Raw genomic sequence first — 26,644 nt, forward strand, 5'->3', positions numbered from 1 at the left:
AAGTTAAAATATTGCATTTTAAGACACAAGTTGTGCGAAAACGAACTAAATAAATAAGCTTTAAAATCGACAAATTCATGAAAGAATTCTAACAAAATTAATGACATGTTTTGTCACCGTTGAAGTGCCCTGTAACTAATGATAATCCATTAGATAGATTTCAAGCTCCCAAATGTGCGAATATAAAAAGCATCACGTCCGACTCGAATCGATCAAAGGCGAGAGCAAAGGACTTACTTATTTATTGCTGGTCAAACTTCGCGATTCATTTGTAAATGCCCATCCATAAATCGGAGTATTTTCCAAAAAATGTACAGAGTTTGGAGGTATTTTGAGCCACCAAGCAGACAGGGGAAAATATTCAAAATGGCTGACATTCTATGAAAAGTCGGCAGAAGGACGCAGGACGTCTGTGTGCCACGAGGAAAACAATGGAAAATGGCCTGGCAACATGTTAATAGCATTTCACGCACGACTGAGATTCGCATGCCAACCCAGAAGGAGGACATTCCCATGTACCAGGACCTCTGATTGGTCCTTTTTGGCCAGGTGGCATGCCATTCCCCCACACCGGGTCGCAGTCTCAACTGCTACAGTTGCCATCCGCCGTCGACCAATGCCGAAGGACGAAGGACTCTCGAAGGATTCTCGGGCGTGCGCAGCTGTCGTCTGTGTGGCGAGCTTTTCACCACAGCGGGTGCGAACGGGACGGTTGCGTTGATTATGCTGCGGAGGAGCATAATCCGCTGGCAGGACATCCATCTGGGCAGACAAGAAAGGCGAATGCGGGCGCTTTTAGTTTCACTTCGTGCGTTGTCCTGCTGAGGCCAAAAAGCGAGCCTGGAGCTGCGGGTATATAGCTGGGAAAACCCATCTAAATTATATCAACAAATTAGAAAATATAGTTCAAAATATCCGAATAATCGTGCTAATATCGAAAGTGTTTCGAAAAAGTGCTGGCCAGCGGCTGGAAGTTGAGAAATCTACGTTTTTCTGACAACGCCTCGTAATACCCTTGAAAAGAAAATCTCGCACATTCCAGTGGTTGAAAATTTCCAGTGTATATACAACGCTCCTCCCACCCCTCCCCCCCATACTCCGCCCACCGCACATACTCGTGCATGTGATACATTCCAGGCCGAGATGGCAGCTTATGTATCCAGGTTCCGCCGCCACCTGTCCTCCGCCGATCTTTGGCGATGTGGAGGTCCACATCGCGGCTGATTTTGAGTTGGACGTCACACAGTCTTCAGACAGAGTTGGATACGGATCACCATCGTCCTCGTCGTCGTCGTCGTCGTCGTCGGTTCTATAGACAACCTGCCGCCGGTCTCGTGGTCAAACTCTGTCTGGATGTTGTCGTCCCACATACTAAGTTCTTAATTGGTTTATCCAAAGTTTTAAGTTTTTCACTTTAGTTTTATTTCTATTTTTGCGGGCGAGTGTTGCTCAGAAAATGTGAGACTTTCTATCAATAAATAAAAACCATCTATGGATGGTTAAAAATAAATTCTAAGAAATTACTAATATTAATATATTCTTAAAAAACTTATAATTAAATTTATTTTCTCCTAATTATAAATCCCTTTTGTATTTCATTTGCAGCGTATCGCGTAGTGAATAATCAAGCTATTAAATCTGTTATCTGTGTACCTTATTTGTGATATCCTAACCAACAAAGAAGATAAACTAAACGATTTTCGTTGCCTACTAAAACATAATTTAAGCCAATTTAATCACCGAAAATATCTGTGCTTAAGTTACAACTAGAGGCCGATTATATAATCTTGCACCAACTACGAAATGGATTACGTAACTCTGGTGTGGCATGTAAGTAGGCGTTGCGGCCAAAGGTCAAAAGTACAACTGTTTTGGGGGAGGAGCTTCCAGTGGAATCTTCTAGGGAATTCAGTAAGAAACGCCGAAGAATGCAGGAATTCATTTTAACTAAGAAACTTACTTGTGGCAATAATTTCTAAATTCCTGTATTGAATATTTAAATTGAATTCACTTTCCAACTTTTATTTCTAATAATTCCAATTAACGTAACTCTTTTGATAGAGATTACCCCAACCAAAAGAGGTGTCAAATTTCATGCTCACACCAAATGGAGCATACAAAGTTATCAAAACAGCTCACAATGCCAGAAATATTTACAAAATACTCTCCCGGCTCAGTAGTTACCCCTCATCATCAGCATTTCGAAATCCTCGTGAATTTATGAACATAAGCGGCTTACAAGAAATGTGCAAAATGATGAAATTGTACGGGACGGAGACTTTTGCTTATCAGCAGCAGAACACAAATTGCTGGACCCATTAATAGACGGGTACAAATCTCTTTTGCAGGCACTGTAAATGAAAATGCACAAACTCCACGAATATCGAAATTGTATGGCGACCAAGTGAAAATCCCCCCCGCTGAGTGAACGAGCCAACCCGAAAATAGAGTCATCAAATTTGTGCTGGCTTCACGGAAATTAAGCGCCGCCGATTCGCCACGCTTATATACACGGCAATCCGCCGTGAAGTAGGCAACAAAATACATTTATGCGCCCAAGTGATAACGGCGCAAAGGCAACGAAGCACAACAGACGCTGACTTGGGCGAAAGGACAGCAGCAGGAGGAGGAGCAGGACCACGACCAGGACTCGGAGATCCGGAGGCAGGGGCGGAGACAGGACAGGAGTCTGGGAAAATCAGGACTACTAGCAGCGCAGCACCATGAAGGGTCTGACGGCGTTTAAGGAGAAGGCGACGGGCGTGTTTGGCGGGTGAGTCAATAAGATGCGATATGATATACTCTAGTAACACCAGGCAGCAGGTTTTGGGTCTTAAAAAATATTTAGAATTTTAAAGTATATATTTAAGCATATTGCTACACATTTTTGCTGGCAAGTGTACACCGATGACGGGCCCGAAATGAAATATGATTGCAATCAAATGGACCTGCGAGAGAACAAAAGGGAGCGAGTTTAATTTAACGCAAGGATGGTCGCTGCTCGTGGTTGGCTGAGCTTGACCATGCCAGGATAATGCAGTAAATATGTACCGATATTGATACGCACTCCCGGCTAGCCGGCGTCGCGAAACTTCGGCACGTGTCGCGCGCCCCGGAAAGTTGTAAAATTATTGGCATGCTTAACAAGTCATTAGAGGGGGTTTGGGGATTCTAAGGACTTTGGACTTGGGACTTTCGACTTTTCACTACAAACGACAACGAACGCAGTGGCATGCGGACTGGTGAGCTCACCGGTGCCTCAGGAATTCCGGGCACGTTGGCAGCACGTGTCCGGGAACTTCAACTCCAGCACCTTCGATTGCGAACGAAACGCAATAAAGTCGTGCCACTGGGGCACATTGGGCAAACACTCGATGAATGTGTGTGTGTGGTCGTGTGGTATGCAATTTGATGGGCACACCTCGTCTGATTTCTCAAGGACCTTGGGTGCTAAATTAGAAATTGGAACAATAGGTGGCACATCGCTTTCATTAAGGAATGTGTTGCATACCGACGAAGGGCTGCTGCAGCGCTTAAGGCAAATTAAATTGATTTTTACGAGCTGCGAGCCGTTTCCGCATCCACTTCCGTTTCCGTTGCCAACAGGACCTGCCGCTGAAGCGCTCGAGTGGCACTTGGCGCGAAGAAATTGAAATGCCTCGTCGGGGGAGAGTGCTCAAGGAGTTCCTTTATCCTTGCCAGTGAAAATGAAATTAGAATTGCCATTGAAAACGCGGTCGTGTCGCTGACAAGACACCTCCTCCCGCGAATGCCAGAGCATCTTCATCACAGTTGTCAAGGCAAACAAACTAATACACCCCACACAGCTCTATGTATTTATATATATCTGTGAATGTGCCCCATTTACATCTCTAATGGTCGCGTTTTTGTGGCCACGTTAAAGTCAAAGGCGAATGGTACAAAAGCCTTCAGCTTGTGGCGCCAGTTATCCTTAATCTAGGCGGCGCCAAAAAGTCTGCAACATTTTTACTGACAATCAATGCGCAACTTCAGCGCCAAGGATAGTTTGGCGAGTCGTCAAGAAAGTGATATCTAAAAAAACCGACGCTGAGATGTTCTAAATTGAAAACAAAAATTGTGAATATAAGTAAAAAATTTAAAATAAATAAGAATCAGTGAAAATTAACGTGGCATTTCTATTCCAAACGTTTAAAGTCCTCTGCCCGCTCATTTTTAATTGACGGATTCAAAAGTGAGCATATTATTTATTACCTTAAAATGGTAATCGAACACTCTTTTGTCCCATAACAAACCTAACGATGGACATAACACAGTCCCTTTTGGCGAAGGGCATGAAATTGGCGTCAGCCTTAAAGTCGGTCAAGGCGCAAGTTGCTCGAAGGACGTAAGTCGTACCCTCAGCTCCTTTTTTTTGCGCTCTTATTCAGGAGGTCCTGCGTGACCAGACGAGGGTAGCTTTGGCGGCAGACAGTTGAGTTATGTGACAGGCGGCGACTTCGACTTCGACGACGGCAAAGTTATATCCACTGTAGTGGCTTGTTTTCGGCTGGTGGCTGCTTATTAGTTTGTATTGCGTACTTATGGGGACTTTGTCTGGATATTTATGAAGAAAAATTCCAAATGCCGAGCAGAGTGAGAGGAGGCAATATCTCAGTTGATGTGTCACTTATCTCGGGTTAATGGCTTGCTCGGAATGGTTGACTGGTGGCCAGGTCACCCCAGTTATCAGCCCAGCTATCAGCTAACACACATCCATCAATCTAGTCGATGACAAGGTCTTTTAACTGTGTTTAAACTGGGAAATCAAATCTGGAAATGCGATTGCGGGGATTCCTTCCTACCTGCTTCAATCAACTTTAAATACCCGTAGCCCTGCTATCAGCACTTAATAAAATTGAATTTCATTCCACTCGCAGGACGAAAGTTCTGCCTGCGATTCCTCCCCCAAGTTACCGCAATTCCTCGGGGACCCTTGGGAAAACAACAACCACCTTCGGTGGGCAAAAGCGGAAGGGGGTGGCAGCTGTTGCTGCTAACAAGCCGAAAATATTTGTGTTTTCACGCCCTCTCGTTGACCTGTTGATTTGGCCAGCCAACCGCTCTAATTGGCATGAATTATGCCCCAGGAGAAAGTGTTTGCAATATACTACAGCATTGGTTTAAGGAACAATCCTGCACAGATCGTTTTAGCCCAACTGAATGAAGATACATTTTATTAAGGATCTTGTTTCAATTTCTCCCGCAGCCTGAAGCCAAATATGGAGAAGTTCGAGATATCGCAGAGCTATCATGGCGGTCACGGGGGCTACGAGGAGATGGAGGGGGGCGACCGGGAGGGCCGCGGACCGGGCGGCGGCCACGCCTACGACGACGACGACGACCGGCCCGACTCGCCCGCCTCCTTCGAGGAGATCGAGCGTCCGCCGCTCCGCAAGATCGACAAGTACTGCAAGGCGGAGTGTCCTTGCATGCCGGCCCGCTACACCATCGCCACCATGGCCTGCGTGGGATTCATGATCGCCTTCGGCATGAGGTGCAATATGTCGGCGGCCAAGCTCAAAGGGGAGCACAATGGGGTGAGTAGTCACTGGGAACACTAAGTACTTGTTTTATAATTCTTATAAATTTAAATTATAAATTTGCTTAAATGTTAAAGTTGTCCCCTAACAACTTGCTTATTAAATTCATTAAATTGTCAGCATTAAATGAGCATTTATAAATTCGAGAGATGGATCCCTCATCCATAAAATTCGCTTCATTTGACGAGAAGCTGTTGTCAATTAGGGAGTGTGTCTGTGTGTGTGGGTATGACTCAAAAGTCATACATGCACAAAAGGACGTGCCCCCACACACAGACACCCACCCATCATAGAAACCCATTTGAAACTCTGAATGCTTGACGCTCGTTAATAAATACCCGAAGCGGTTTTTAATGATTGTTGAGCTTCCGTCACTCACGCCGTGAAATGTGTTTTTTTGGATTTTTGCAGACTGTGTTCATGAACTGGACGGTCGCCGTGGAGAGCCATGTGGACTCGTCCTTCTTCTGGGGCTATCTGGTGACGCAGATTCCCGGCGGCTTCATCGCCTCCAAGTTTCCGGCCAACAAGATATTCGGGCTGTCCATCGTGAGCTCCGCCACGCTGCATCTCTTCGTGCCATTCGCCATGACCCTGATGCACGGTCATGTGGTGATTTGCGTGAGGGTCCTGCAAGGACTCTTCGAGGTATGTAGCCAAACCAACCAACCAACCTAACAACTTGCCCAATTCGATTTTGCCACAGATCAAAGCCGGGGATTACGGCTGCGTGATGTTGCGAAAATGGGGAGGGTTAGATTTTGCTTTATGATAAAGCAAATATGTGAAATGGAAACATGTCCTAAGCCCTCAAAGGGATGGGGGTCCTGGCCCTGCCAGGGCGGGCAAAAAATAACAAAAGCATTTATTTTAATGCGATTTCTTTGTGCGAAGGACTGGGGAGTATGTCAGTTTTCTTAGACTCGGAAGGGAAGAAATGATACTTAGTAAAAAGGATGTTTCTTTATTCGATTACCGAAGCAACTAAATCTTAAATTTATATTTTTAATAGAGCTTGCATAATATTTTTAAAATTTTTTAAAGCACGATTCCTTGAGGAAAATATTGAACTTGCTGGATAGTTTAGAAACTGACTCCATTGAATAAATAGGAAATAATATTTGACTTATTGGAATAATCCATTGATTCCATAATCTTCCTTAGGGTGTCACCTATCCAGCTTGCCATGGCATCTGGCGCTTCTGGGCGCCGCCCATGGAACGCTCCCGACTGGCGACGCTGGCCTTTTCCGGTTCCTATGCGGGCGTGGTGGTGGGACTACCGCTCTCCGGGCTGCTGGCCGATACCGTGGGCTACCAGGCGCCGTTCTACGCCTACGGAGTGTTCGGCATCATATGGTACATGTTCTGGATATGGTTGTGCTTCGAGAACCCGCGCAAACATCCAGCCATCAGTATACCCGAGCTGAAGTACATTGAGAAATCGCTCGGGGAGTCGGCTCATCCGACGATGCCTTCGCTGAAGACGACTCCATGGCGGGAGATGATGCGTTCGATGCCGGTCTACGCCATCATTGTGGCGAACTTCTGCCGCTCCTGGAACTTCTACCTCCTGGTGCTGTTCCAGTCCTCGTTCCTCAAGCACAAGTTCGGCTTTAAGGTGGAGGAGGCGGGCTTTGTGGGCTCCCTGCCCCACTTGATCATGACCACGATAGTTCCATTTGGCGGCATGTTAGCGGATCACCTGCGGAAGAACGGAATCCTGTCCACCACCAATGTGCGAAAGCTCTTCAATTGCGGCGGCTTCGGTATGGAAGGCCTGTTTTTCCTATTCGTGGCACACTCCTCAACGGCGGTAAGTTATGATCCATTTTCTATGTTTTCTATTACTATAGAGTTTTCGTTTTCAGACGGGTGCCATGTTTGCCTTGACTTGCGGCGTGGCCTTCAGTGGCTTTGCTATATCCGGTTATAATGTCAATCACCTGGATATCGCTCCTCGTTATGCCAGTATATTAATGGGTCTTTCGAATGGAATTGGCACTCTGGCCGGCATCATTGTGCCCTATGCCCTTGATGGTCTCATCCAGGCTAATGTAAGTTATAAATTATTTAAATATATTACGGATGTCAGCTGGTTTCTGTAGCAAAGATACTTGTTTTGTATCTTATAGATAAATATCTCATTTATAAATATATTTTATTGTTTTAGCCCACCGGTTGCTGGACCACTGTCTTCACCCTGGCCGCCTGTGTTCATTTGGTTGGCTGCACTTTCTACGGCATTTTCGCCTCCGGAGAGCTGCAGCCGTGGGCGGAACCTCCGGCCGAGGAGCAAAAGGTGTGGGCTCCACCACCAGGTGCCATTACCAACACGGATCCTAGCCAGGCGGGCATGTTGGGCGACTACATGAAGGAAACCTCATTCGTAAGTCTAGAAGCTAGAATATTATGATAGTATAACTACTAAGGGATTTTGTCTTTTTTATCTTTTTTTTCGAATAGGGTGCCCCCGAGTACACTGAGCAGAGCCAAATGCAGCAGTCGAGTGCCATTAGCTACGGCGCCACAGGACACGTGGCCAACAATCCCTTCGCCATGGCCAGCGGTGCTCCTCCCATTGCGGAGGAGGATGTCCCACCGACCTACGGGGAAGTTACCAATCCTGGCCAGTATGGGTACACGCAAGGACAAATGCCGTCCTACGATCCGCAGGGATACCAGCAGCAGTAATGGGTTCGCCATAGGTCACTGATATATATCATAGCTTTTAGTTGTAGTCGGAAATCGTTTGACGTATATTGTTTGTTCTTGGTGTGCCGTTAAAGTTTTTCCCCCATTCTCTCTCTATTTGTTGAGTTCCATCGATGGAGGGATCCTAGGAGAGCCTTTCAGAAACATATAAGTGTATGTATGTATAACTAAAGAGTAACGAATTTGTCAGCGAATAAGGGGATTCCACATGCCACACTAACACAATGAAACTATGTACCTAACAGAGAAACTACATATGCATACACAGCAATACAGATAACCACAACCAATTCCATTGGTCCACATAACAAACTGACCCAAAACTGACCTAATCGATCTATAAAGCATATATACTATTAGGGTCTCGCTTACGCGAATTTCTATTTACAAGCTCTGAAAATCGAAACTGCAACACAAGATAGGGAAAGAACTGGAAATATATACTCAACACTTGTGTATATCATAAATCACATAATCCACACACAAAGCCTATGATAATTATATTTATATCGGTATAATCGTATATACATATATAGCCAAAGATTGTTGTTGAACTGCAAACTGCAAGTTTTATTACCGTTGATGATATTATCTTCTGTGTAAAGAGAACATTTTAATCAAACCCAAGCAATTGTTGATGTTCGGCACGAATGATAACCATAAAAAGAACTAGCTAATCAAAAGTCATAAGAATACTCTGTTAACTAATTGCTGTTTATGTTTGATATTATTATTTAGTTCATTGATATTAATGCACCGTATGCTTTTGTGTTAAAATAACATGAGCAAGGCATGATGTAGGTACTAAACATAATACTTAAGTAGATAGCCGTAGGCGCATATAACCTCAGACTTGGTCTTCATATGCTCACTACATCTAAATAATATTAAGGCATACTTTAAATAAATATTTAAAAAGGTTTTGGTTTCTTTCTTTCCTAAAATTTACTTCTTATTATCATTATCATTATCGTTAATTATTTTGTAAACCTAAGTAAATTAAAGTTAAATGATTACTACATAAGAAATATTAAATCTCTCTAAAGTAATAAATTTAACCAATTTTTAAATATCTGGTAGATTGTAAATAATTTATTTTACGTAACTTAAACCTTTTTGTTAACATTATTATGCACCACTTTGATTTAAATGCACAAATTTAACTTACAAATGCACTGTTATTTTTTTGTTGTTCATTAGTTTAAAGCACCACTTGTTAATTTAAAGTTGTTAAATTTTAATTAGTGTTTAGTTGAGGTTTTCTATTACTGCCGCAAATACATATTTAGACGCACTTACTTTCGCACTGTACCATTGAATATGCAAATTTACACAAATTATTTCTAGTCGTCTGTATATTACCCGATCGTATTAAGATAGCCACAAGTATTATAAATAGCTATATAAAGGTAATTTAAATTATTCACATTTAAATCACTATGTATTAAAAACGTGAACATTTTCTAACTAAAAGAGTCAATTCTAATACCGTAATTTGTACAGCGCAGCGAATAAATAATCACACAGATACTCGTATAGCCACTTACAAATAGCTAATATTATTACAATTTTAAATGTTCTTGGATGAAAGTTCCAATTGAAGACAACAATACTGCTTGTGAAAGCGACAATACCTAGTGAAGTAAGCCTAGTTAATAGTTAATATATTTACATTGGTCTATCAGTTTTATTTACTTACCATTATGATTGTATTTTAGGCTCAAATTTTTAAACGAATGCTCGTGCAGGCAATTAAAAATGTTGGCCATTGGGGCGTATGTGTAATATTAGGATAGTGTACAATCCATTCTGTATATAAAACCGATTCTTCAATTGAGTATGGCTCTTCTAATCTGGAGACTATAACAATAGAGACTTCGATTTGATTTCCCTTTTTTGTTTTTGAGAGATACTCAAGCTCTCGGGGCTGTGTGGACAATAATAACATAAATATGTTAACCAGAAAGCCACGGTTAAACTTTTGCTTGCTAAGATATAAAATAAAAAAAAACGTAATGAAAATCACTTGACATAACAGTTTGTAAATAAAGCGTATCTCGTAGTTGAATGCCATCATTAAATGCTTTTGTGAGTAATTTAAGTGTACATAAAGTCAAGTCGAACCGTAGCATAACTTAAACCTAAACGAGCGCAACTTTAATAGTGTTAAACCATCAGTTTTGGCCATAACCAGTCACAGAAGAACAGGTCGCATCTAGGGTATTTTAACTACTAGCCAAACTTAAATGTTGTGCATAAAGGTAAATTGGAAGCGTGAAGGATATGCATATACTTTCATACAGAAATATAGGCGCACAATACCAGATATATGCTATTAAAATAAATCATAAACTATCTTCTAATCATTAATCAAATGACAAAGGGGCTGCGGAATCGCCTCCACAGAGTCATCTGAATATTTAAAAGATGTAGAATGATATTACCGCTATACTTAAACCGTGTATATAATTAGTAACAAAATATTCTTTGTGTTCACTGAGAGTTCTGTATACACAATATAACGTATTGAATCAAAATTATGAATATTAAACGCAATCGGAGATCCCTTTTCTGGCAACACCCGCCCATGTTGTATAATTTGTATGGTAGCTAAACCAAATTAAAATAATACTTATATATTTCAGTGTATGCTCATTAAACCAAAAAAAAAAACAAAACGAATATTAAAAAACATAACCAAATATTGGAGAGTTAAAACCCCTATTCATTTGAAAACAGAATAAATCTACCAATCTACACCAATAACACTTGAATTTCGTTACCAGAAGTAAAAATATAATGTCCTTGCATGAGAATACCATATGAATACCATGATAATGACGGTCATTAAACCACAGCAAAATTAAGCCTAATGAAATGTATTTGGAATTCAATAAAACGAACATGTTAAAATTATGCCAAACAAGTGAGTTGTTTTATTCCTCAACGACTTTAAGCATAAAACTTAACTATTTATTTGTACAAGTCCCAACGAAAAATGGCTGCATTTAGAACTAATAACAAAAATATGAAATAAATAGGTATCAATTAGGAAACAAGCTAAAATCACATGAGTGCTACGCTGTAAAAGATGCATAAATTGAGGCGCTTTTCCAATCGATTCAAATACACATTATACGATCTCGCCATGTCGAACAGCATTATCTCCGTACTCCCTGGTACTCCCCATTGGATCGTCCTTTTCCCGGAAATCCGCGAGCAAACGGCGCCTTGGCATTGGTGGTCACATAATAGTTCCCTCGAGCTCTGCAAAAAGTTATTGTATATTAATATTTATTTATATAGAAATCTGTGTTAAAGGTGTAGCTTACTTGTGTGAACAGTGCTCGCCCATCAGCACATACTCCGAGTCCTTGGGCTCACACCAACCTATTAGGTAGGAGAACAAGTTGGGACAAGGACCCGCATAAAATCCCCGCGTTGTCGTTATGGATTCAATGAAGTACGGCGTGACTTTTGTGTGATCGCAAGCCAATGTTTCTGGGGATAAGGATGGTAAGTTATAATAGTATTTATGATATCTCGTTTACTTACGAAACAAGGTCGCCGATCCCACACAAGCTGGTTGCCTGGTGCCTCCGTTCACATAGAAGTCCGCATGACCACTGGAGTGCCACTGCCCCAGGATGCCAGCGCCGGTGTGCAGGACATCCACAAAGTGGGCATCCGTCGTATCCAGATCCCTGGAGTTGTTGGCCCCGGCATAGAAGAATATCGTTGGATCCAGGGCGGTGATCCTGCCCAGCTTGCCCTCCTCCGGCTTCAAATAGTTGGCCACCAGACCGGCGATGTGGGCACCCACACTGTATCCAATGAAGTGCAGGTCGTCCGGCTGGACGCCACGTGGATGTCGGGCGAGGTATTTGACCAGCTGGGAGATACACAGACTGCCGAACCGAGGAGCCCAGTCCATCTGACTCAAACAGGGTTCCTTAACGGCATCCGCGTAGTCCACTATGATGATGTTGTACTCGCCCACACTGAAGTACGCCTCCCGGAGATCCGGACTGGGACTCAGAGTTCTGCCGCCGCCGAAGCCGTGGATTATGATCTTGGTGGGATGGCGTGGATTGAAGTGGGTGTAGTAGAGGGCGTTCGGATCCAGGACATCTATGAACTCCGGCTGCTCCTGGGTGCGTCTCGTATACAGATAGAACTGGATCTTCGGATGAGGACAGCGGTACGGCTTTTGCAGGCAAGAATCCGTCACATAGACCTGGGTTTGGTTTTGACCAGCCGCCACGGCAGCTGCCACCACTCCCGCATTTTGAGCAGCTGTATGGAGGATATGTGAGATACAAGATACAAGATCTTAGTTGACAAACTTGTTTCGCTCTGCGAGATATTACATTTAATTACATAAGCCGCTGGCAGCGACATTGAATGCTTGCAATTTGGCACGCTGCAAATGTCATGCTGTTGCTGTTGCAGTTGCAGTTGCAGCAGCAACATTCGGTCGCAGAAAGTAAAAGTCAGAGCCAAACGGAAGTGACGCTATTTTCTGTGGCCTCCTGCTCTTTGTTTGCGATTTGCCACCAACGACTGGGTTTATTTTTGACAAAAACGCGCTGCTCATGATATAACTGGAGCTGGATGCGGAATGAGTATGCGTAATTTATTCACCCGATTCATGGGGCAAGGAAAAACCATTTGAGATCGGCTTATCTGACACTTGGCTCGTTGCCTGCGAACAGATATGCGCCAAGTGGTTTGGATTCACAATTGTGATGGGTGGCTTCACATGTGTGGTTAAGTTGCCTGGTTTTTCCATTACAGTACGAATATTATACGCATCTATGATTTACACACCTAATTTAGTTATCTTTAAATTAAACTAACAAACTACAACCTGTAATACGATTCGATATTGTTCAACCAAACTTCTTTAGTTCTTTACGAGATTGGCAAATGTGTGGGGCGAACTGTAATGAAATAACATAAAGTAAACAAGTACTGATATTTTTTGAGCGGCTATTAGCTAGCTCCAACTATTTTTCCTGTCCGCGGTGTTGAGCTCACCGCATGCGTACGAAACCCAAGTGCGCTTTGAATCTAAATGGCCAAATTAAAAATCTAACGCAGCAGACATGAGAATCGGCCTTCAACTCAGCTCAGTTGGTGGCGCCAAAATGTTGACTAGCAATTGGCCCACTTGCGGTTGAAGTTAGCTTGTAGTTAGCCGATAACCGAAAGTCATGCAACCGGTCTATGAAACTATTGCAGATGCTGACTCTTGCCGGTTGGGTGGCCACTGGAAATACCCGAAGATATCAGCTGCCTTATAGGGCATAAATGGCATACATGTATATACCCCAGCGACACAGTGAACACGGCTTGTTTCACTCCCATTGCGATGACGAGTGTTCGTTAGACCAGCAGCTGGTTGAATTAATCATGCAACAAGCGTATTTTTACATCACAGAAGGCAGCATAATGCCACTCAACCGCCCACCGATCACCGCGATACAGGCAAAGAAAATGATATGCTACATATACAGTCTATAATGAGAGAGTTATGAATGGGAAATGGGTGTTAGCTCAACCATTTACGTATTTCCAATTCGTGTTTTTATTTTACTCTTACGGAGGACTAACATCCTTTTCTTTCTCTGTAACCCTACTGCCCACTTAGCAATGGGCACTGGTCGCGGTCATGCCTCAATTGTCTTGAGCTTTTCAGTTGTTTTCATTGGTTTTTCACAATCGCATATCTCGGACTTCGTGAGCTGCTTTTTCCATCTTATGTAAGGCCACCTCCTCCCCTTTTCTATTTTCTTTTCCATTCGTGCATTACGCACGCCAATTAAATGACTTTTTTTTGGGTTTGTTTATATTTTTTTGGCGGGAAAACTTCGTGGGGAAATTTTTGGGAGCATGGGGCTGGCCGGAAAACACTGTCCAACTAACACAAATCAGACCCGAAACGGAAGCAGTCGAATGCGGAAGGAGAAAAAGAGAGTTGGACGCGAAACACGAAATACTCATCGCCTGCTAAGTGAAAGATGATTTTGGGTTGGCTCGCTTTTGACTTTGTTTATTTGTGGGTTTTTGTGTTTTTTATTTGCCATGCGTCACGGACATTGTTTGGCTTGGTTTTTACGTTGGGTGTTATTGGCCAATTGACTTCGAATCGATATCGAGATTTGTGTGTCACAACCTTAAGGCTTTGAAGTGCTGGCAAAATACATTGCATGTCTTGGTTTTTAATTAGATAATCAAGTTGGCACAGTTCTTAAAATATTTCTTCATCACTGGTTTTAATATAAAATTAACTGCTTCTAGATTTGAGCATACGAGTACAGTTGACCTGCTTTACGGCTATAATTGCTCGGATTTCCTTGGGTTCATTAACCAGTAATCTGGCCTAATGACAGTCCCCTCCAATAGCTGTTATTCTACATCATCTGATGCCCGTGGCCCTCTGAATTCAAAACTTGACAATGACACGCAGCCCGGCAACGCGTATACGCCCTGTGTGACACCTTCGACGGGGGCAATAAAGTAATGGCAGGCACTAAATAAATTGCAAAAGCTACTAAACGTGTCAAGGTGCAGGGACAGAAAAATATGAATACATTAAGTGCCTAAAACTTGAGAGATTTCGGGGGCAAACTTAATCGGTAGTCGGGTCAATTAATTAACTTGGCTACGTGAGATTATAAAAGTCACACCATGACAAGGCAGCAGTATTGTGTGGGATGGACCCCGTGAAGTATTTGGTACTCGAAGATAGGCCTTTCAAGATATTTAAGTTGTTGACCAAGATATGAGGCAAGGTCGAAGTCGGGAGAAGAAAATGCTGGTAAACATTGTGCAACTAGTTAAAAATGAAATTTAAAACGACGCCAATTTGAAGTGTCAACAGAAACAGAAACAGCAGACACAATGACACAGCCAAACGAAAGATATTGGGGAGAAAGAAGTGCCAACCGGGGCGAAAGTAAAAGTTTAACTTAAATTTGTGTCTTTATGGTTTTTTACTTTAGCACAACATATACGAACCGGCGAATTCCAGGCGTAAGAGTGTAAAACTCACGCTGAGCAGCTGCAGCCAAAAGTCTGCGCGTATTGGTTTCCACACACACTGTAACCACATGCTTTTCCTTTTTCGGCTTTTATGTTTTGCGAATTCACGCTACTTTTAATTTCAATTGCAGTTGCAAGTGCTATTATATAACTGGGTTATAATTGGTATCTTGCTGAATCTCTGAACTCTTCTGGGCTTTGGGTCAAGGCCTGCTCGTTGACCGGCGACTCTGCTGTCTCAAAACAGTGCAAAACTCTTTCTTGGGCTCCAGCTTAAGAGCTGGTCATTGGACTCGATTTCGATTTCAATGCGCAGCAAGACGACGGCAAAGCTGGCGAGGCATAATTCCGGCTGCCTCTGCGCAGAAATTGATTCAGTTTTGTGTTTTACCACACTTCTTTTACTACTGCGGGCACGCGCGGTCTTCGAAAGAGATTGGCCACCAATCGAACTTGGCTTTCACCGCCCGAAGTTCGCGTACACGTGCGATTTGATTGCGCTCCGGCGAGCCACTGACTGTCGAGTTCGTGTCCGAAGTCTTTCGTTTTTGGGGCTGCCCAAAAGTTCGCGCTGGTGCGCAAAAGCTCGCTGCTCTGCGTGAAAAGCTTTCGACTTTGTTTTGGTATTTAAATACGACTGAAAAGCGACAGTTGCAACAGCATTATAAATCTACCAAAACACGATATTGATTATATTTGCAGCGCATAAGTGGAATACATATAACGGGGTTGTCTTATGTACTCGAACATGTTAGGCCGTAGGTGAATTCCACAGGCAGATGCCACGTTATATACTTTATCTTGCTGCAATGATGCTCAATGTAGCTCTTAGATTCGGCGTCGATGTAAGCCATGATCTCATAGTTGACGGAATCCTTGAAGATTACCTTAGATGCATATGTATCTGAGCAAGGATCCAAAGGGGTCTTCTTCATCACGCACCATTTTCCGGTGTCAAGGCCACAGTTTTGATTTTCAAATATCTGAAACACTTTGCAGAGCTCCCGCTCCACGACCATTGGTATAACAAATGTGCACCGCACCAGATCAAAGTGTCTGATGAAAGACGTGCATCTGTATGGTGGACACATGGGTTGCGCTACCCGGAGCAGCCAATCGCTGGAGTCACTGTCCTCGGCAACGAGTAGCAAGGAGCAGTCGAACTCAGCAACCGGAGTACATTGACTGAAGCTCAGGGAGGCGACGTCCTGCGTAGTATGGAATGCCTCTGCCAAGAACTCCAATATACAATTAAAATCACAGTCGCGGGGGCACTCCTCATGGGTGATTACTACACCAAATCGACGATCTTCGGGCATTACCCTAGCGTACGGAGGACGATCTTCATCCCCTTCGCAGCATTTAATTTCGCATGTGTCCTCGGATATGCAGGCATTCGCGTCGCCACGACGATAGCAGGCTGGCCTTGAGCTCATGGATGCCATAATGGAGCTCCTCATATCAGAGAGGCCACTTGTACTTTGCTCCGAACTCATGGCAGTTGAGCACCCACCGGCCAAACCGACGATCTGCGGCCCAACCTTACTGGGCAACTCCATGTCCACTTCCTGGTCGTTTAGCTTCAGCATTGACTGGCAGCGGCGTTCCAAACTATCCAAAAACTGGATACGACTGAAAAGCGCATTATTGTGAAAGGCCAAGAGGTCGGCTTTACATTTCTTCGCCACCTTCGACAAGAGGTATTCGTCCTTGAGGATGGTATCGAAAAACATAATCTTTTGATGTTCCACTGGAATTTGGGTGTGTTTCTTCAACACAAGTTTTATATCAACAATTTTGTAGTCTTCTTTAACGCGTATTAAGGCAGCCTGCCGATACTCTTGATTATTTTTTATAAAAACTTGTACAAACATTGTTGAAAAGGTAAAGAGAATAGGAAAGGTGTTTGTCGGAAGAGATCTAAACTTATACTGAACCATTAATCCATGTCGACACAATGTACAAAGGCTTGATTTTTCACAGTTCACCTACTTGTTCCATATTTGTATAAATTTAAGTTAACGCCTAAGTTCTAGGTTAAACAAATGTAGTATCATTAAGTCCGTACAAAAATAAATATAATAATTTCTCAAGTAGTAATCAACCGTATTTACATGTTATCTTAATTCAAATTCCGTGAAATTGCGAAGTTCCGAAACTTCAAATTCGACTTCAACCAGAGGTCCTTTGGCAAAAGGAGCCACCTCGTGGGTGGTGAGAAAGTACGAGCCCGAGGCACTGAAAATTTAAAATTTAAAATAATATTTTAAATTAATTTGTAGAATCATACGCTGCTGAGACAAAGTAACCCATTTGGGTATTGGGCATATTGGAGTAGTGGCTGCACCGCTGCGAGAAGAAATCAAACCATCCGCCGCATTGCTGGGCCCAAAAGCCCCTTCTGGAGACGATAGACTCGCCGTAGTAGACGGCTGCCCGGTAATGATTGCAGTTGTAGAATCTCCAGTTGCTGATGTAACTGCAGCCCCGTTGATTAAGCTGGTCGAGATTGGGGTAGAAGTCGGCATGACCCATTGGAGGAAGCATGGAAAAGAAGAACGGATCGGTGTGTATGATGTCCACAAAGTCGGCATCACTGGCATCCAGTTTTTGCTGCAGCGAGGGCTGCATCATGAAGCCAGGACCCGCAGGATCCAGTCCAGTAATCCTAGCCAGAGGTTGGCTCACGTAGTTGGCCACCATTCCAGCCACTTGGGCACCCAAGCTGAAGCCTATCAAGTGAATATCCTCACGTCTGCTGATGCCAGCTGAGATTAGATTGTTTATCATCTGGGCCAGACACTCAGAGACAATTGGTGCATTATTCACTGCCCAAGGATAATAACATGGCCATCGAACCAATGTCCCATAGTCCACCGATATCACATTTACATTCTGAGTTTGCAGCAGCACATCCCTGACTTCCAGATTCGGTGTCAAGTTCCTGTTTCCTATAAATCCGTGGATGAGTATCTTTAGTGGCAGACGCGGCTCGAAGAAATTCTTTTGCGGATTCAAAGGATCTAATTGTTTGGGATCGTCGCGTGTTTGGCTGGAAAGTAATGAAAACTTATTCCAGATTATTTTAACTATTATAATTATTATTATCACTTGGTATAAAGCCAAAACGAAACTCGGGAATTGGGACACTTTTGCTCGCCAAAGACACAGAACTCTGGCAGCCAGCCACGCGTTCGATTATCTCCTTTACAGAAACCGGAGATTATTGTTAATAGTAGGATCAGTGCGCTGTATTTGCTCATGACTAAAGTCTAAACTGCTCTAAGCTCGCATTCTAACGCCAATTCCATTAAATTTGCACGGCCTAGCATTGAAAATGGCATAGAATATGAGGGCCCATTGAAAAAGACTAACAATACTGGCAGGCGATAAAAAGTCAAGGCTGCCAATGGTGGGTGAGACTCAGCGGGTCAAGGTCGCTGCGGGTGGGGTTGGGTGTTAGAAACTGGCAATAAAAACAACGTCGTGGAGCAACGGAGAACATAAAGTGGATTTGTCAACGAAGTTATCTGTAACTGATAATTGGAAAATTTATGGATTTCTAGCATTGATTTTAACTCTTTTTTAAATAATAGACAATAACGATTCTTCCTCCGATTAATTATTTCTTTATTTACATAATTCTTAAAGCATTCATATATTACATTTTGCATAAATTAACTACTTAATAAAATTTCTGGACAAAGGTTCCTCTTCCGGCCGATCGATCCAGTTCAACTGCTTATCCAAACTGGCTTCATCCATTTTGTCCACCACTTTCACTGCCTCCAACTCAAGGAACGCCTCCAACAACTGTGGTTCGTAGTCATTGTCGATTTCATTGTGATCGAAATTCAAATGGAACTTGGCCAGGGTCTGTCTATTGTCCACATCCGGCGTTTTTCCAAGGGCAAAGGGTGATTTAATTGCGGTCTGGAGGAAGTACGAGCCCCTCAACTCATCCGAGACATGATAGCCCATTAGAGCTTGAGCTCCTGTTGTGGGACAAAGTGAAAGAAGTTGCACCAACCACCCGGAACACTGCCGTCCCCAGAACCCCACAGTGGAATTGATGGACTCGGCGTAAAAGCGAGGAGCCCTCTCGTGATTACAGCTACCTGGGTCTTGCATGTTCTCCTCCATGCAGCCAGGTTGTTGGGCTCCAAAGTTCGGATAGAAATCCACATGACCAGCTGCGCGCAGAATTCCGCGACCGAAAACATCCGTGTGTATGACGTCCACAAAATCGGCATCTCCTTGATCCAATCTTCTTGAATCTGGTCCCAAGATGAAGAGGGGCTTCGCAGGATCCAGACCAGTGATCCTCTTCAGCTTTCTCTTCACATAGTTGGCCGTCTGCCCCGCCACCTGTCCACCCAAACTGAAGCCTATCAAGTGGATTTGGTCGTTTGCGACGATCGCCCGATCCACCAGGTTATTGATCAACTGGGCCAGGCATTGACTGACTAGGGGAAGATTCTGAACAGCCTGGATGTAGCAGGGATATCGCACAAGTGGCCCATAGTCAATGGAGATAACGTAGACATCTTCGTGGTCGAGGAGTACGGGACGGATGTAGGAGTTGGGAGCGAAGTCACGGTAGCCTGTGTAGCCATGGATGAGTATCTTCAAAGGACGTGGCGGTTGGAAGTCCCACGGATTGAGGTCAAGAGGATTCAGTAGGATAGGGTTTTCTCGGGTGGAACTGTGGAATAAGTTATTGTATTAATGAGTTATTTAATCATGTTCGTACCTACTTTGAGTAGAGCCAGAAGGATACGTTTTTATTGGGACATTCTCCACTTACAACTTGGCAGGTGGAATCAAAAAGACCCAATATTGGGTTGGAACTGGCACTTCTCCAAATGAAGGCTGTTTAGGTAAATTAAATGTAATAGATTTGTAGTACGGCTTTGTCTTGGAATAGCTTACTCAGCAAAGGGAGCCACACTGTCGACTTCATGTCCCATATACTCGTGCTTCTAATGCCGTGTGTAAACTGTGTTCCGGGCAACGAGAGCGGTTGCTATTTAAGTGGAGCACGTATCGCAGCCGGCGATCTTTCTATTGGCAACTGATTGAGCCGGTGGCATACATATGTAAGCACCCACACAGGGGCATATGGTGGTGTCCAATGGTGGGCTCCAATACCAATTGGTGTCAAACGAGAACGAAAGTAGTTGAAGTTCGCGTTGTTGGCGGGGCTGTTGTGTTGGGAAAAGCAAAACGAACGAGTGATTTAGTAGGCTAATATCGTAGCAAACATTTGTAATCGCTTTAATCAGCCGTGAATATAAGGCACGGCATAGCATCTGATTTTCCACACGTGTTTGGTTCCAATCAGAGTTACTCTGCCGGCTATATGATCAGATATAAGTAAACCGAACAATAATTTGCAAAAAGTGTAAATCTGCCTAGTTTCATTGGCATTTACACGGTTGAACTGTTTTCTGAATTAGTGAAAGTAAAGTATTAACTAATCCGTAGCTTACAACAAAGCATAATCAATAAAGCAGCGCTAGTTGGTAAATTAGTTTGGCTAATTGTTTAGCCAACACGTTAATCGATTTTCACTTACTCAATTACCTCGCAGGGGTGTACTTGCGTCCGCGACTGTTGGAATGAAAATACCACTGCGGTGTGCCATAAATTTACATTTTATTTAAAATAAATCAATTATTTTCCGGCTTTGAATTGCAGAATATTTCAGTTGCGTTTGATTTTCACTTTTGAAATAACAGTATCTGCTAACATTACTTTAAGCAATGCGTAACATAGCAGCCAGTCTGTGACACAGGACATTAACATAATAGGGGGACTCCGTATAAAAGAATATTGACAAATATGTAACAAACTCGAAGTTTAAAAATTAAAAGACAAACTGTTTTAAATTTTTTTTTACTTTCCTTAAATAAATCTGTACCTAATACTTGCATATCTCGATCGAAACCAAGTGAAGTTATTTTAATCCGCGCCTAACATTTTGGTGTTTTCGAATCTTCCGCCTGAGGTCGCACTAATAAATATATAATATCTTCAGCTGCTATGAAAATGATAAGTAAAACTGGAATATCAGCATCGCTGATTAGGATCGCCTCGTCCAAAGCACCTTTACATAATGGCCAAGCGACAGACTTGGGAGCAGATGCGCCAGATCTTTGTCCAGGCGGTAAACGCCGTGCATCCAGAGAAGGTATTCGCTGACTTCCAAAAGTTTGACTTGCGGCCTCAAATCGGGGAAAACCCAGCGGATATATCCATAAAACTCAATGGAGAGCGGCAGGACATCAGCGGGAAGACGTGCCACATAGTTGGCTTTGGCAAAGCAGTCCTGGGAATGGCCAACAAAGTGCAGCAGGATCTGGGAGCCACCTCTGCTGGTGGAGTCCTCAGTGTGCCGGTAAACACCCTGAAGCAGTTCCAACCACCTGTTGCATCTGGTTTGGTTGTCCACGAAGGAGCAGCCAACAATCTGCCGGATGAGAATGCTCTGCAGGCAGCCCGGGAGATCAAGCAGCTGGCCGAGAAGATGACCGCCCAGGACATCCTCCTCGTCTTCATCTCGGGTGGTGGTTCTGCCCTTTTGCCGTTGCCCCGGTCACCTTTGACTTTGGAGGACAAGCGAAGCATTGCGGATAAGCTTATGAAGCGGGGAGCCAGCATCCAGGAGATTAATGCTGTCAGGATTGCTTGCTCAGACATCAAGGGCGGCCGCTTGGCCAGGTTTGCCGGCAAGGCGGGACTCCTGGTGACCTTTGTGCTCAGCGACATCATCGGTGATCCCGTGGAGCTGATAGCCTGCGGTCCCACCGTACAACCCGAGGCGGGAGCATCTCCATCTGACATCCTCAAGAAGCATAGTGTGTGGGAGGAGCTGTCCCCCGAAATACAGCGGGTGTTTGAGCAGCCGGAGGAGCAGAAGAACACATCGCTGCCCGAGCACAAGGTCTTTGTGGTGGGCAGCAATGTGATAGCCACTTCCACAGCGGCCAAGGAGGCCGAAAATCTGGGTTACATTCCCTGCGTGCTCAGTTGTGCTGTGCAAGGAGACGTGGCCCAAGTGGCTGGCGATTATCAACGATTGCTGCACGGCATCCAGGAGGCCAAGCAGCAGGGCATCCTGGATCCTCAGCTCAGGGAGAGGTATGCCTTTGGAGAGAGGAGTTATCCGGCTTTTCGGAGGGCTCTAGAAGAGCACATTGGCAGCAAGAAGCCACTGTTCCTGATCTGTGGAGGAGAGCCAGTCATTAAAGTTTGTGGTAGCTACCTCAAAATGATCAACAAATAATTCACGAATCTTTTCCCGTAGGTTTCCGGCCAAGGACTGGGCGGCAGGAGTCAGCACCTAGCCCTGCTGATGTCGCAAGCTCTGCATCGCGACGAGGCCATACGGGACTGCACCTTCCTGAGCGCCGGAACTGATGGCATCGATGGACCCACCGATGCGGCCGGAGCGTTTGGAGACAGCAGTGTGGTGGAATCCTATCTGGGTGATCACACCCTCGATGAACTGGCCGAAACGCTGCGGAACTGCGACAGCTACAACTTTTACAAGAATCTCGCGCAGGGAGAGCACCACGTGCTCACTGGACACACGGGTACCAATGTGATGGATCTGCATTTCCTGGTCGTGCCGTAGAGTAACGCCCCCGCTCGTCTATAAATCTATTTAGTTGTATACTTGCATATATATACATTCATATATGTGGGGCAGTTCGTTAATGGAGCTGCTCTTGAACCGCAGACGAGCAATAGTCATTTAAATTTGTTTTTACGATTTTCCTCTTTAATTTTGCTCTATGAAATTTTTACGACTTTTTTCATTAACATTTTTAATATCCATTCAAATGAAAATAATTTTGTGATCTTTATGCTCTGAGACGGTCTTCAGTGACAGCATAAAACGGCAATTAGCTTTCGTCTCCGGTTATGAAATCAGCCTGGAATTGTCTTGATTGTAATTATGTGCCATGCAATAGGCAAGCCAACCGAACGACAGATGTGATAAATCAATTTGTATATGCGATCACCACGGAGCATAAATATATCTGAGTAATTTCCATTTAATTTCCATTTCTTTTGTACTGCGTCTCATAAAAATGCGCTGCTAATAAATCATCTTAATTGTTCGTAACGCCAAAGGCAAACAGTAGCCAGCGAGCAACTACAACAATAGCCAGCGATAATTGCAATTAAAAATGTAAATTTATTTGCTTCGCTTTATTTTTAGACATACTGAAAAACTAAAACGCGACGCGCGCCCAGTTGCAATTTCAGCGATTTTTACTTGCCTGCTAACACTTTGACTGCATATTTCTCTAATTGTGATTGTTTTGCCCGCTTCTATCAACGCTTCTTATTGTTTACTTCGCGTGGAACACCAGCACATATGTATAAGTAGTATAATTATTTTGCCGCGCATATGCAACAATTATTAAATAATCACATTCGCCAGTCGCTCTCTTGGGCTATTTTTGCTCGATTAGGTTTGTTATTAACTACATTTTGCAGTGCACGCCTTCTGAGATGACTAAGTTCTGATTCCTTTGAAAATATGCTATGACAAATCTGATATATCTACCTACTGCGCACAAAAGTCAATTGTCTCCGTGATGAGTTGTCCTAGCATACAAGTGATATGTTTTGCTGCAAACTATTTTTTATTTATATTTGTGAAGTAACTCCTGAAGGTTTATACCTCAAAAAAGTGTGCTAGACTTTAGCATTTTATTAAATGGGAAATTGTAAGGCATTTCAAAATGTATAAAATATTTATAAATGAATAAGATTACAAGAGCTTGCTTCTGTGATTAAAGACCAGGAAGTGCTAGCCTCCAATTAAGAGCTGAGCTGCCCACTGGTGGACACGAAGGGCCCACTCGCAGATCCGTGGCTGGCGATTAGAATCGTTTCCGTTTCCGGTTTGATGGCACAGATGTCATCATCATCGGCGGCAGCTATATTTAACATTTCTATTAGCCACTGACCACCAGCAGCAGATCCCCTCCCACAGGCGTGGAATGTCGCGTCAATTTGTCTGGCCCGGCATGGCAACAATCTCGGCGAGCATCTCATCCTCCCCATCACCATCACAATGATCATCATCATCAGCAGCAGCAGCAGCAGCATCACCATCATCATCGGGGCAGCAGATACGGCCATCGCCAAGATGGAGTGCAAGTGTCGCGTTGATTTATTAATTAAGCATTGGAGCGCGGCAGCTGAGCAACGCGTGGCAGCTGACGACGATGCTAATGAAGTACTCGCTGGAAATTTTAATTAACGATCTCCGAACCGATCGCCATATAGCATAGATTCCTCTTGTGTTGACTTATGACATCACACCCAGAATAGCGCAACACCAGCTACCAGCTGCCAGCGATCTCATTGCCAGACAAACTGACGACGCTTATCACATACTCGTATGTACAAAAAAAAAAAAAAACGCCCCAACAAGTGGCACTGGACAACATTGCGTATACGCCGCGTGGCCCCAAAGCCAACAATTAAACACTATTCACCGCAACGCCTGCGGGCGACATACATAAATTTCATTCGGTCGCCGCTGCTCTTAATTTGTCTAGACAATGGCAAAGTTCACTCCGAGCACATATAATATAGGCAAAGTTCAATTGACGCTCTTGTCAGCTGCCTTAGTTGGGGGCAAATGGACACAAATTCCAGAAAAGAAACGGAAAGCACTTGCATTCTGCTGAAATAAACTCTTGGCTACACTCATGTGACTCACTTTTAAGACTTTCGGTTGGAATCTCTTAATTTGAACCAGATGTGTGGCGCCGATTTTGGACAAAGTTTTGGGGCACAGCGAACTCTTGTGGCAATGAACTTGACACTGGTTACTCCGAAAGAGTGATTGAAGAACCAGAACCATTTAAATAAACTCATTTTCCCCGCCCATCACTTCATCTAAGACTTCAGCTTAAGTGCTTTTATTTCAATATAAATTTCGAAAGGGTAAAGCTTAAAAGATCGTATAAATTCACATTTTACACGCTATGGAATAGCCATTAGGCGTGCTTAAAATTTTAGATACGCTGCAGTCTAACTAAAATATGAACTGAGTTAAACTTCCAAAGACTGTTGCTTGCCTTAAGAGAGAGATCCTTAACAAAGATGCACTGGCTGTCGTTTCTGCTCCTTGGAGTCTCCTCCACGTTGCTGGTGGCCGAACACACCCCATATGTGTGCGATGGCAAGGACGACCGGGTCTGCGACGAGTATCGCTGCATGTGCCGGAGAAAGACGTCAACAGAACCGTATCCGCGAACAGATTATGAATTTTGAAACACAAATAATTAAGGGAGTTATGCCTCGTGTTCTTCCTCAGGAGGTGTCTCCTTTGAAAATGTTATTAAACTGGTTGGTTTTGGAGGCCTAAGAAGCTCCAGCTTGGGATCGCCAATTAGCCGACGCGCCAGATACAGGAATGGCTTCTCCAGGTTAGTTTTACACTTGACCGAAATGCCGTAGTAGGCCAGGTTCATCCGCCCAAATGATGCTTGTAGGTTCCTCTGCGTGCGCTCCGCCATTGGCTCATTCTTGTTGCCGCAGATTACCACCGGGATCTTGTTGCAGACGCGCACCAGATCGCGGTGCCAGCTCTGATAGGAACCGTACGAGGTCACGTCGACCATAATGATGGCGCACTGTGCCCCGATGTAGTAGCCATCGCGCAGACCACACAACTCCGCCTGGCCAGCGGTGTCCCACACTTTGAAGCGTATATTTCCGCGGTCGGTTTGAATGGCGAACGAGGTCAGCTGTACGCCATCTGTGGGCTCATACTCCTCCTGGTACATTCCATATAAGAGGCGGCGCATCAATGACGTCTTTCCCACCTGCGCGTCGCCCAGTAGTACTAGTTTATATCGGTTCATCGTATGTTTCTAAGTGGGTATGCTCATATTGTAGCTTGTACTGTTTTTGGATTGAGAGTCTGCTGTTATCTGCATGAGTCTGCTTTGAATTGCTTTGAAATCCAAAGTTCAGCCTGCTGTAGCACTAAATAAGTGCTCTACGTTGAAAGTTACAAAATATACCACAAAGTTGGAATCAGTAATAACTTTGTAAGACGCAAATGCTCCCAATCTGAGTAGGGGTTATAAAAATTGATTTCTCTTTTAACCAAGTCTTTGGAAATGCATCTAACAATGCCATCAAATTTAAAAGGTTTTCACAAAGCTCTTAGCTCGCCACAAAACCTTTTTCGATCTTGCAACACTTGAGTACCGATGCTCATCGCAACAATTATGTCTAACCGATGTTGATGTTGGCATTAATAATTTCGGGCTGCTACTTGCC

At 43.8% G+C, this 26,644-nt stretch overlaps 8 protein-coding genes across 9 annotated transcripts; 3 read left to right on the top strand and 5 right to left on the bottom strand.

The window, feature by feature from the left end:
- Positions 1 to 776: 776 nt before the first annotated feature.
- Positions 777 to 9,221, top strand: LOC120450320 (vesicular glutamate transporter 1). Of its 2 annotated transcripts, none has more exons than XM_039633291.2 (9): positions 777 to 852; positions 1,606 to 1,830; positions 2,349 to 2,773; positions 5,228 to 5,558; positions 5,973 to 6,209; positions 6,726 to 7,376; positions 7,432 to 7,617; positions 7,734 to 7,949; positions 8,027 to 9,221. In XM_039633291.2, the coding sequence occupies exons 3-9, from the start codon at positions 2,724 to 2,726 to the stop codon at positions 8,252 to 8,254; spliced, it is 1,899 nt and encodes a 632-aa protein (XP_039489225.1). In that variant the 5' UTR covers positions 777 to 852; positions 1,606 to 1,830; positions 2,349 to 2,723; the 3' UTR covers positions 8,255 to 9,221. The 2 variants fall into 2 exon arrangements, with proteins under 2 accessions (XP_039489225.1, XP_039489218.1); XM_039633284.2 differs by lacking the exon at positions 777 to 852 and adding an exon at positions 1,230 to 1,458.
- A 2,020-nt stretch (positions 9,222 to 11,241) lies between these two features.
- Positions 11,242 to 15,846, bottom strand: LOC120450340 (phospholipase A1 member A). The gene is made up of 4 exons (XM_039633316.2): positions 15,299 to 15,846; positions 11,831 to 12,571; positions 11,608 to 11,776; positions 11,242 to 11,542 (listed from the first exon to the last, which is right to left on the bottom strand). Exons 1-4 carry the CDS (start codon positions 15,390 to 15,392, stop codon positions 11,437 to 11,439), a joined length of 1,110 nt encoding a protein of 369 aa, XP_039489250.1. The 5' UTR covers positions 15,393 to 15,846; the 3' UTR covers positions 11,242 to 11,436.
- Positions 15,847 to 15,984: 138 nt separating this feature from the next.
- On the bottom strand, positions 15,985 to 17,255 carry LOC120450332. The gene has a single exon (XM_039633302.2). It carries the CDS (start codon positions 17,194 to 17,196, stop codon positions 16,057 to 16,059), a length of 1,140 nt encoding a protein of 379 aa, XP_039489236.1. The 5' UTR covers positions 17,197 to 17,255; the 3' UTR covers positions 15,985 to 16,056.
- Positions 17,256 to 17,439: 184 nt separating this feature from the next.
- LOC120458458 (inactive pancreatic lipase-related protein 1) lies at positions 17,440 to 18,585 on the bottom strand. Its single transcript, XM_039646106.1, has 3 exons — positions 18,434 to 18,585; positions 17,613 to 18,374; positions 17,440 to 17,560 (listed from the first exon to the last, which is right to left on the bottom strand). The coding sequence occupies exons 1-3, from the start codon at positions 18,583 to 18,585 to the stop codon at positions 17,440 to 17,442; spliced, it is 1,035 nt and encodes a 344-aa protein (XP_039502040.1).
- A 343-nt stretch (positions 18,586 to 18,928) lies between these two features.
- Positions 18,929 to 21,041, bottom strand: LOC120450494 (pancreatic triacylglycerol lipase). The gene is made up of 4 exons (XM_039633542.1): positions 20,901 to 21,041; positions 20,255 to 20,526; positions 20,080 to 20,194; positions 18,929 to 20,027 (listed from the first exon to the last, which is right to left on the bottom strand). Exons 2-4 carry the CDS (start codon positions 20,283 to 20,285, stop codon positions 19,004 to 19,006), a joined length of 1,170 nt encoding a protein of 389 aa, XP_039489476.1. The 5' UTR covers positions 20,286 to 20,526; positions 20,901 to 21,041; the 3' UTR covers positions 18,929 to 19,003.
- Positions 21,042 to 21,344: 303 nt separating this feature from the next.
- On the top strand, positions 21,345 to 23,514 carry LOC120457294 (glycerate kinase). Its single transcript, XM_039644770.2, has 2 exons — positions 21,345 to 22,574; positions 22,632 to 23,514. Exons 1-2 carry the CDS (start codon positions 21,441 to 21,443, stop codon positions 22,959 to 22,961), a joined length of 1,464 nt encoding a protein of 487 aa, XP_039500704.1. The 5' UTR covers positions 21,345 to 21,440; the 3' UTR covers positions 22,962 to 23,514.
- A 1,800-nt stretch (positions 23,515 to 25,314) lies between these two features.
- LOC120457304 lies at positions 25,315 to 25,694 on the top strand. The gene has a single exon (XM_039644792.2). The coding sequence runs from the start codon at positions 25,457 to 25,459 to the stop codon at positions 25,625 to 25,627; it is 171 nt and encodes a 56-aa protein (XP_039500726.1). The 5' UTR covers positions 25,315 to 25,456; the 3' UTR covers positions 25,628 to 25,694.
- Positions 25,648 to 26,318, bottom strand: LOC120457298 (GTP-binding nuclear protein Ran, testis-specific isoform-like). The gene has a single exon (XM_039644783.2). The coding sequence runs from the start codon at positions 26,218 to 26,220 to the stop codon at positions 25,648 to 25,650; it is 573 nt and encodes a 190-aa protein (XP_039500717.1). The 5' UTR covers positions 26,221 to 26,318.
- Positions 26,319 to 26,644: the final 326 nt, after the last annotated feature.

This window comes from Drosophila santomea, chromosome 2L (genome assembly GCF_016746245.2).
Source record: "Drosophila santomea strain STO CAGO 1482 chromosome 2L, Prin_Dsan_1.1, whole genome shotgun sequence".
Classification (NCBI taxonomy): Eukaryota; Metazoa; Arthropoda; class Insecta; order Diptera; family Drosophilidae; genus Drosophila; species Drosophila santomea.

Bases quoted from the DNA above. Each gene is read 5' to 3' on its own strand.
- LOC120450320 (XM_039633291.2), top strand. From the start codon at position 2,724: ATGAAGGGTCTGACGGCGTTTAAGGAGAAGGCGACGGGCGTGTTTGGC. The intron at 5,559-5,972 runs GTGAGTAGTCAC...GGATTTTTGCAG, and splicing joins TCAAAGGGGAGCACAATGGG to ACTGTGTTCATGAACTGGAC. The intron at 7,377-7,431 runs GTAAGTTATGAT...TTTCGTTTTCAG, and splicing joins TGGCACACTCCTCAACGGCG to ACGGGTGCCATGTTTGCCTT.
- LOC120450340 (XM_039633316.2), bottom strand. From the start codon at position 15,392: ATGTGGTTACAGTGTGTGTGGAAACCAATACGCGCAGACTTTTGGCTG. The intron at 12,572-15,298 runs GTTCGTATATGT...TCCTCCATACAG, and splicing joins CTTACGCCTGGAATTCGCCG to CTGCTCAAAATGCGGGAGTG. The intron at 11,543-11,607 runs GTAAGCTACACC...AACTTTTTGCAG, and splicing joins GGCGAGCACTGTTCACACAA to AGCTCGAGGGAACTATTATG.
- LOC120450332 (XM_039633302.2), bottom strand. From the start codon at position 17,196: ATGTTTGTACAAGTTTTTATAAAAAATAATCAAGAGTATCGGCAGGCT.
- LOC120458458 (XM_039646106.1), bottom strand. From the start codon at position 18,585: ATGAGCAAATACAGCGCACTGATCCTACTATTAACAATAATCTCCGGT. The intron at 18,375-18,433 runs GTGATAATAATA...ATTACTTTCCAG, and splicing joins TCGTTTTGGCTTTATACCAA to CCAAACACGCGACGATCCCA. The intron at 17,561-17,612 runs GTATGATTCTAC...TTAAATTTTCAG, and splicing joins GGTTACTTTGTCTCAGCAGC to TGCCTCGGGCTCGTACTTTC.
- LOC120450494 (XM_039633542.1), bottom strand. From the start codon at position 20,285: ATGAAGTCGACAGTGTGGCTCCCTTTGCTGA. The intron at 20,195-20,254 runs GTAAGCTATTCC...TTACCTAAACAG, and splicing joins AGTGTGGCTCCCTTTGCTGA to CCTTCATTTGGAGAAGTGCC. The intron at 20,028-20,079 runs GTAGGTACGAAC...CTTATTCCACAG, and splicing joins TCCTTCTGGCTCTACTCAAA to TTCCACCCGAGAAAACCCTA.
- LOC120457294 (XM_039644770.2), top strand. From the start codon at position 21,441: ATGGCCAAGCGACAGACTTGGGAGCAGATGCGCCAGATCTTTGTCCAG. The intron at 22,575-22,631 runs GTTTGTGGTAGC...CTTTTCCCGTAG, and splicing joins GAGGAGAGCCAGTCATTAAA to GTTTCCGGCCAAGGACTGGG.
- LOC120457304 (XM_039644792.2), top strand. From the start codon at position 25,457: ATGCACTGGCTGTCGTTTCTGCTCCTTGGAGTCTCCTCCACGTTGCTG.
- LOC120457298 (XM_039644783.2), bottom strand. From the start codon at position 26,220: ATGAACCGATATAAACTAGTACTACTGGGCGACGCGCAGGTGGGAAAG.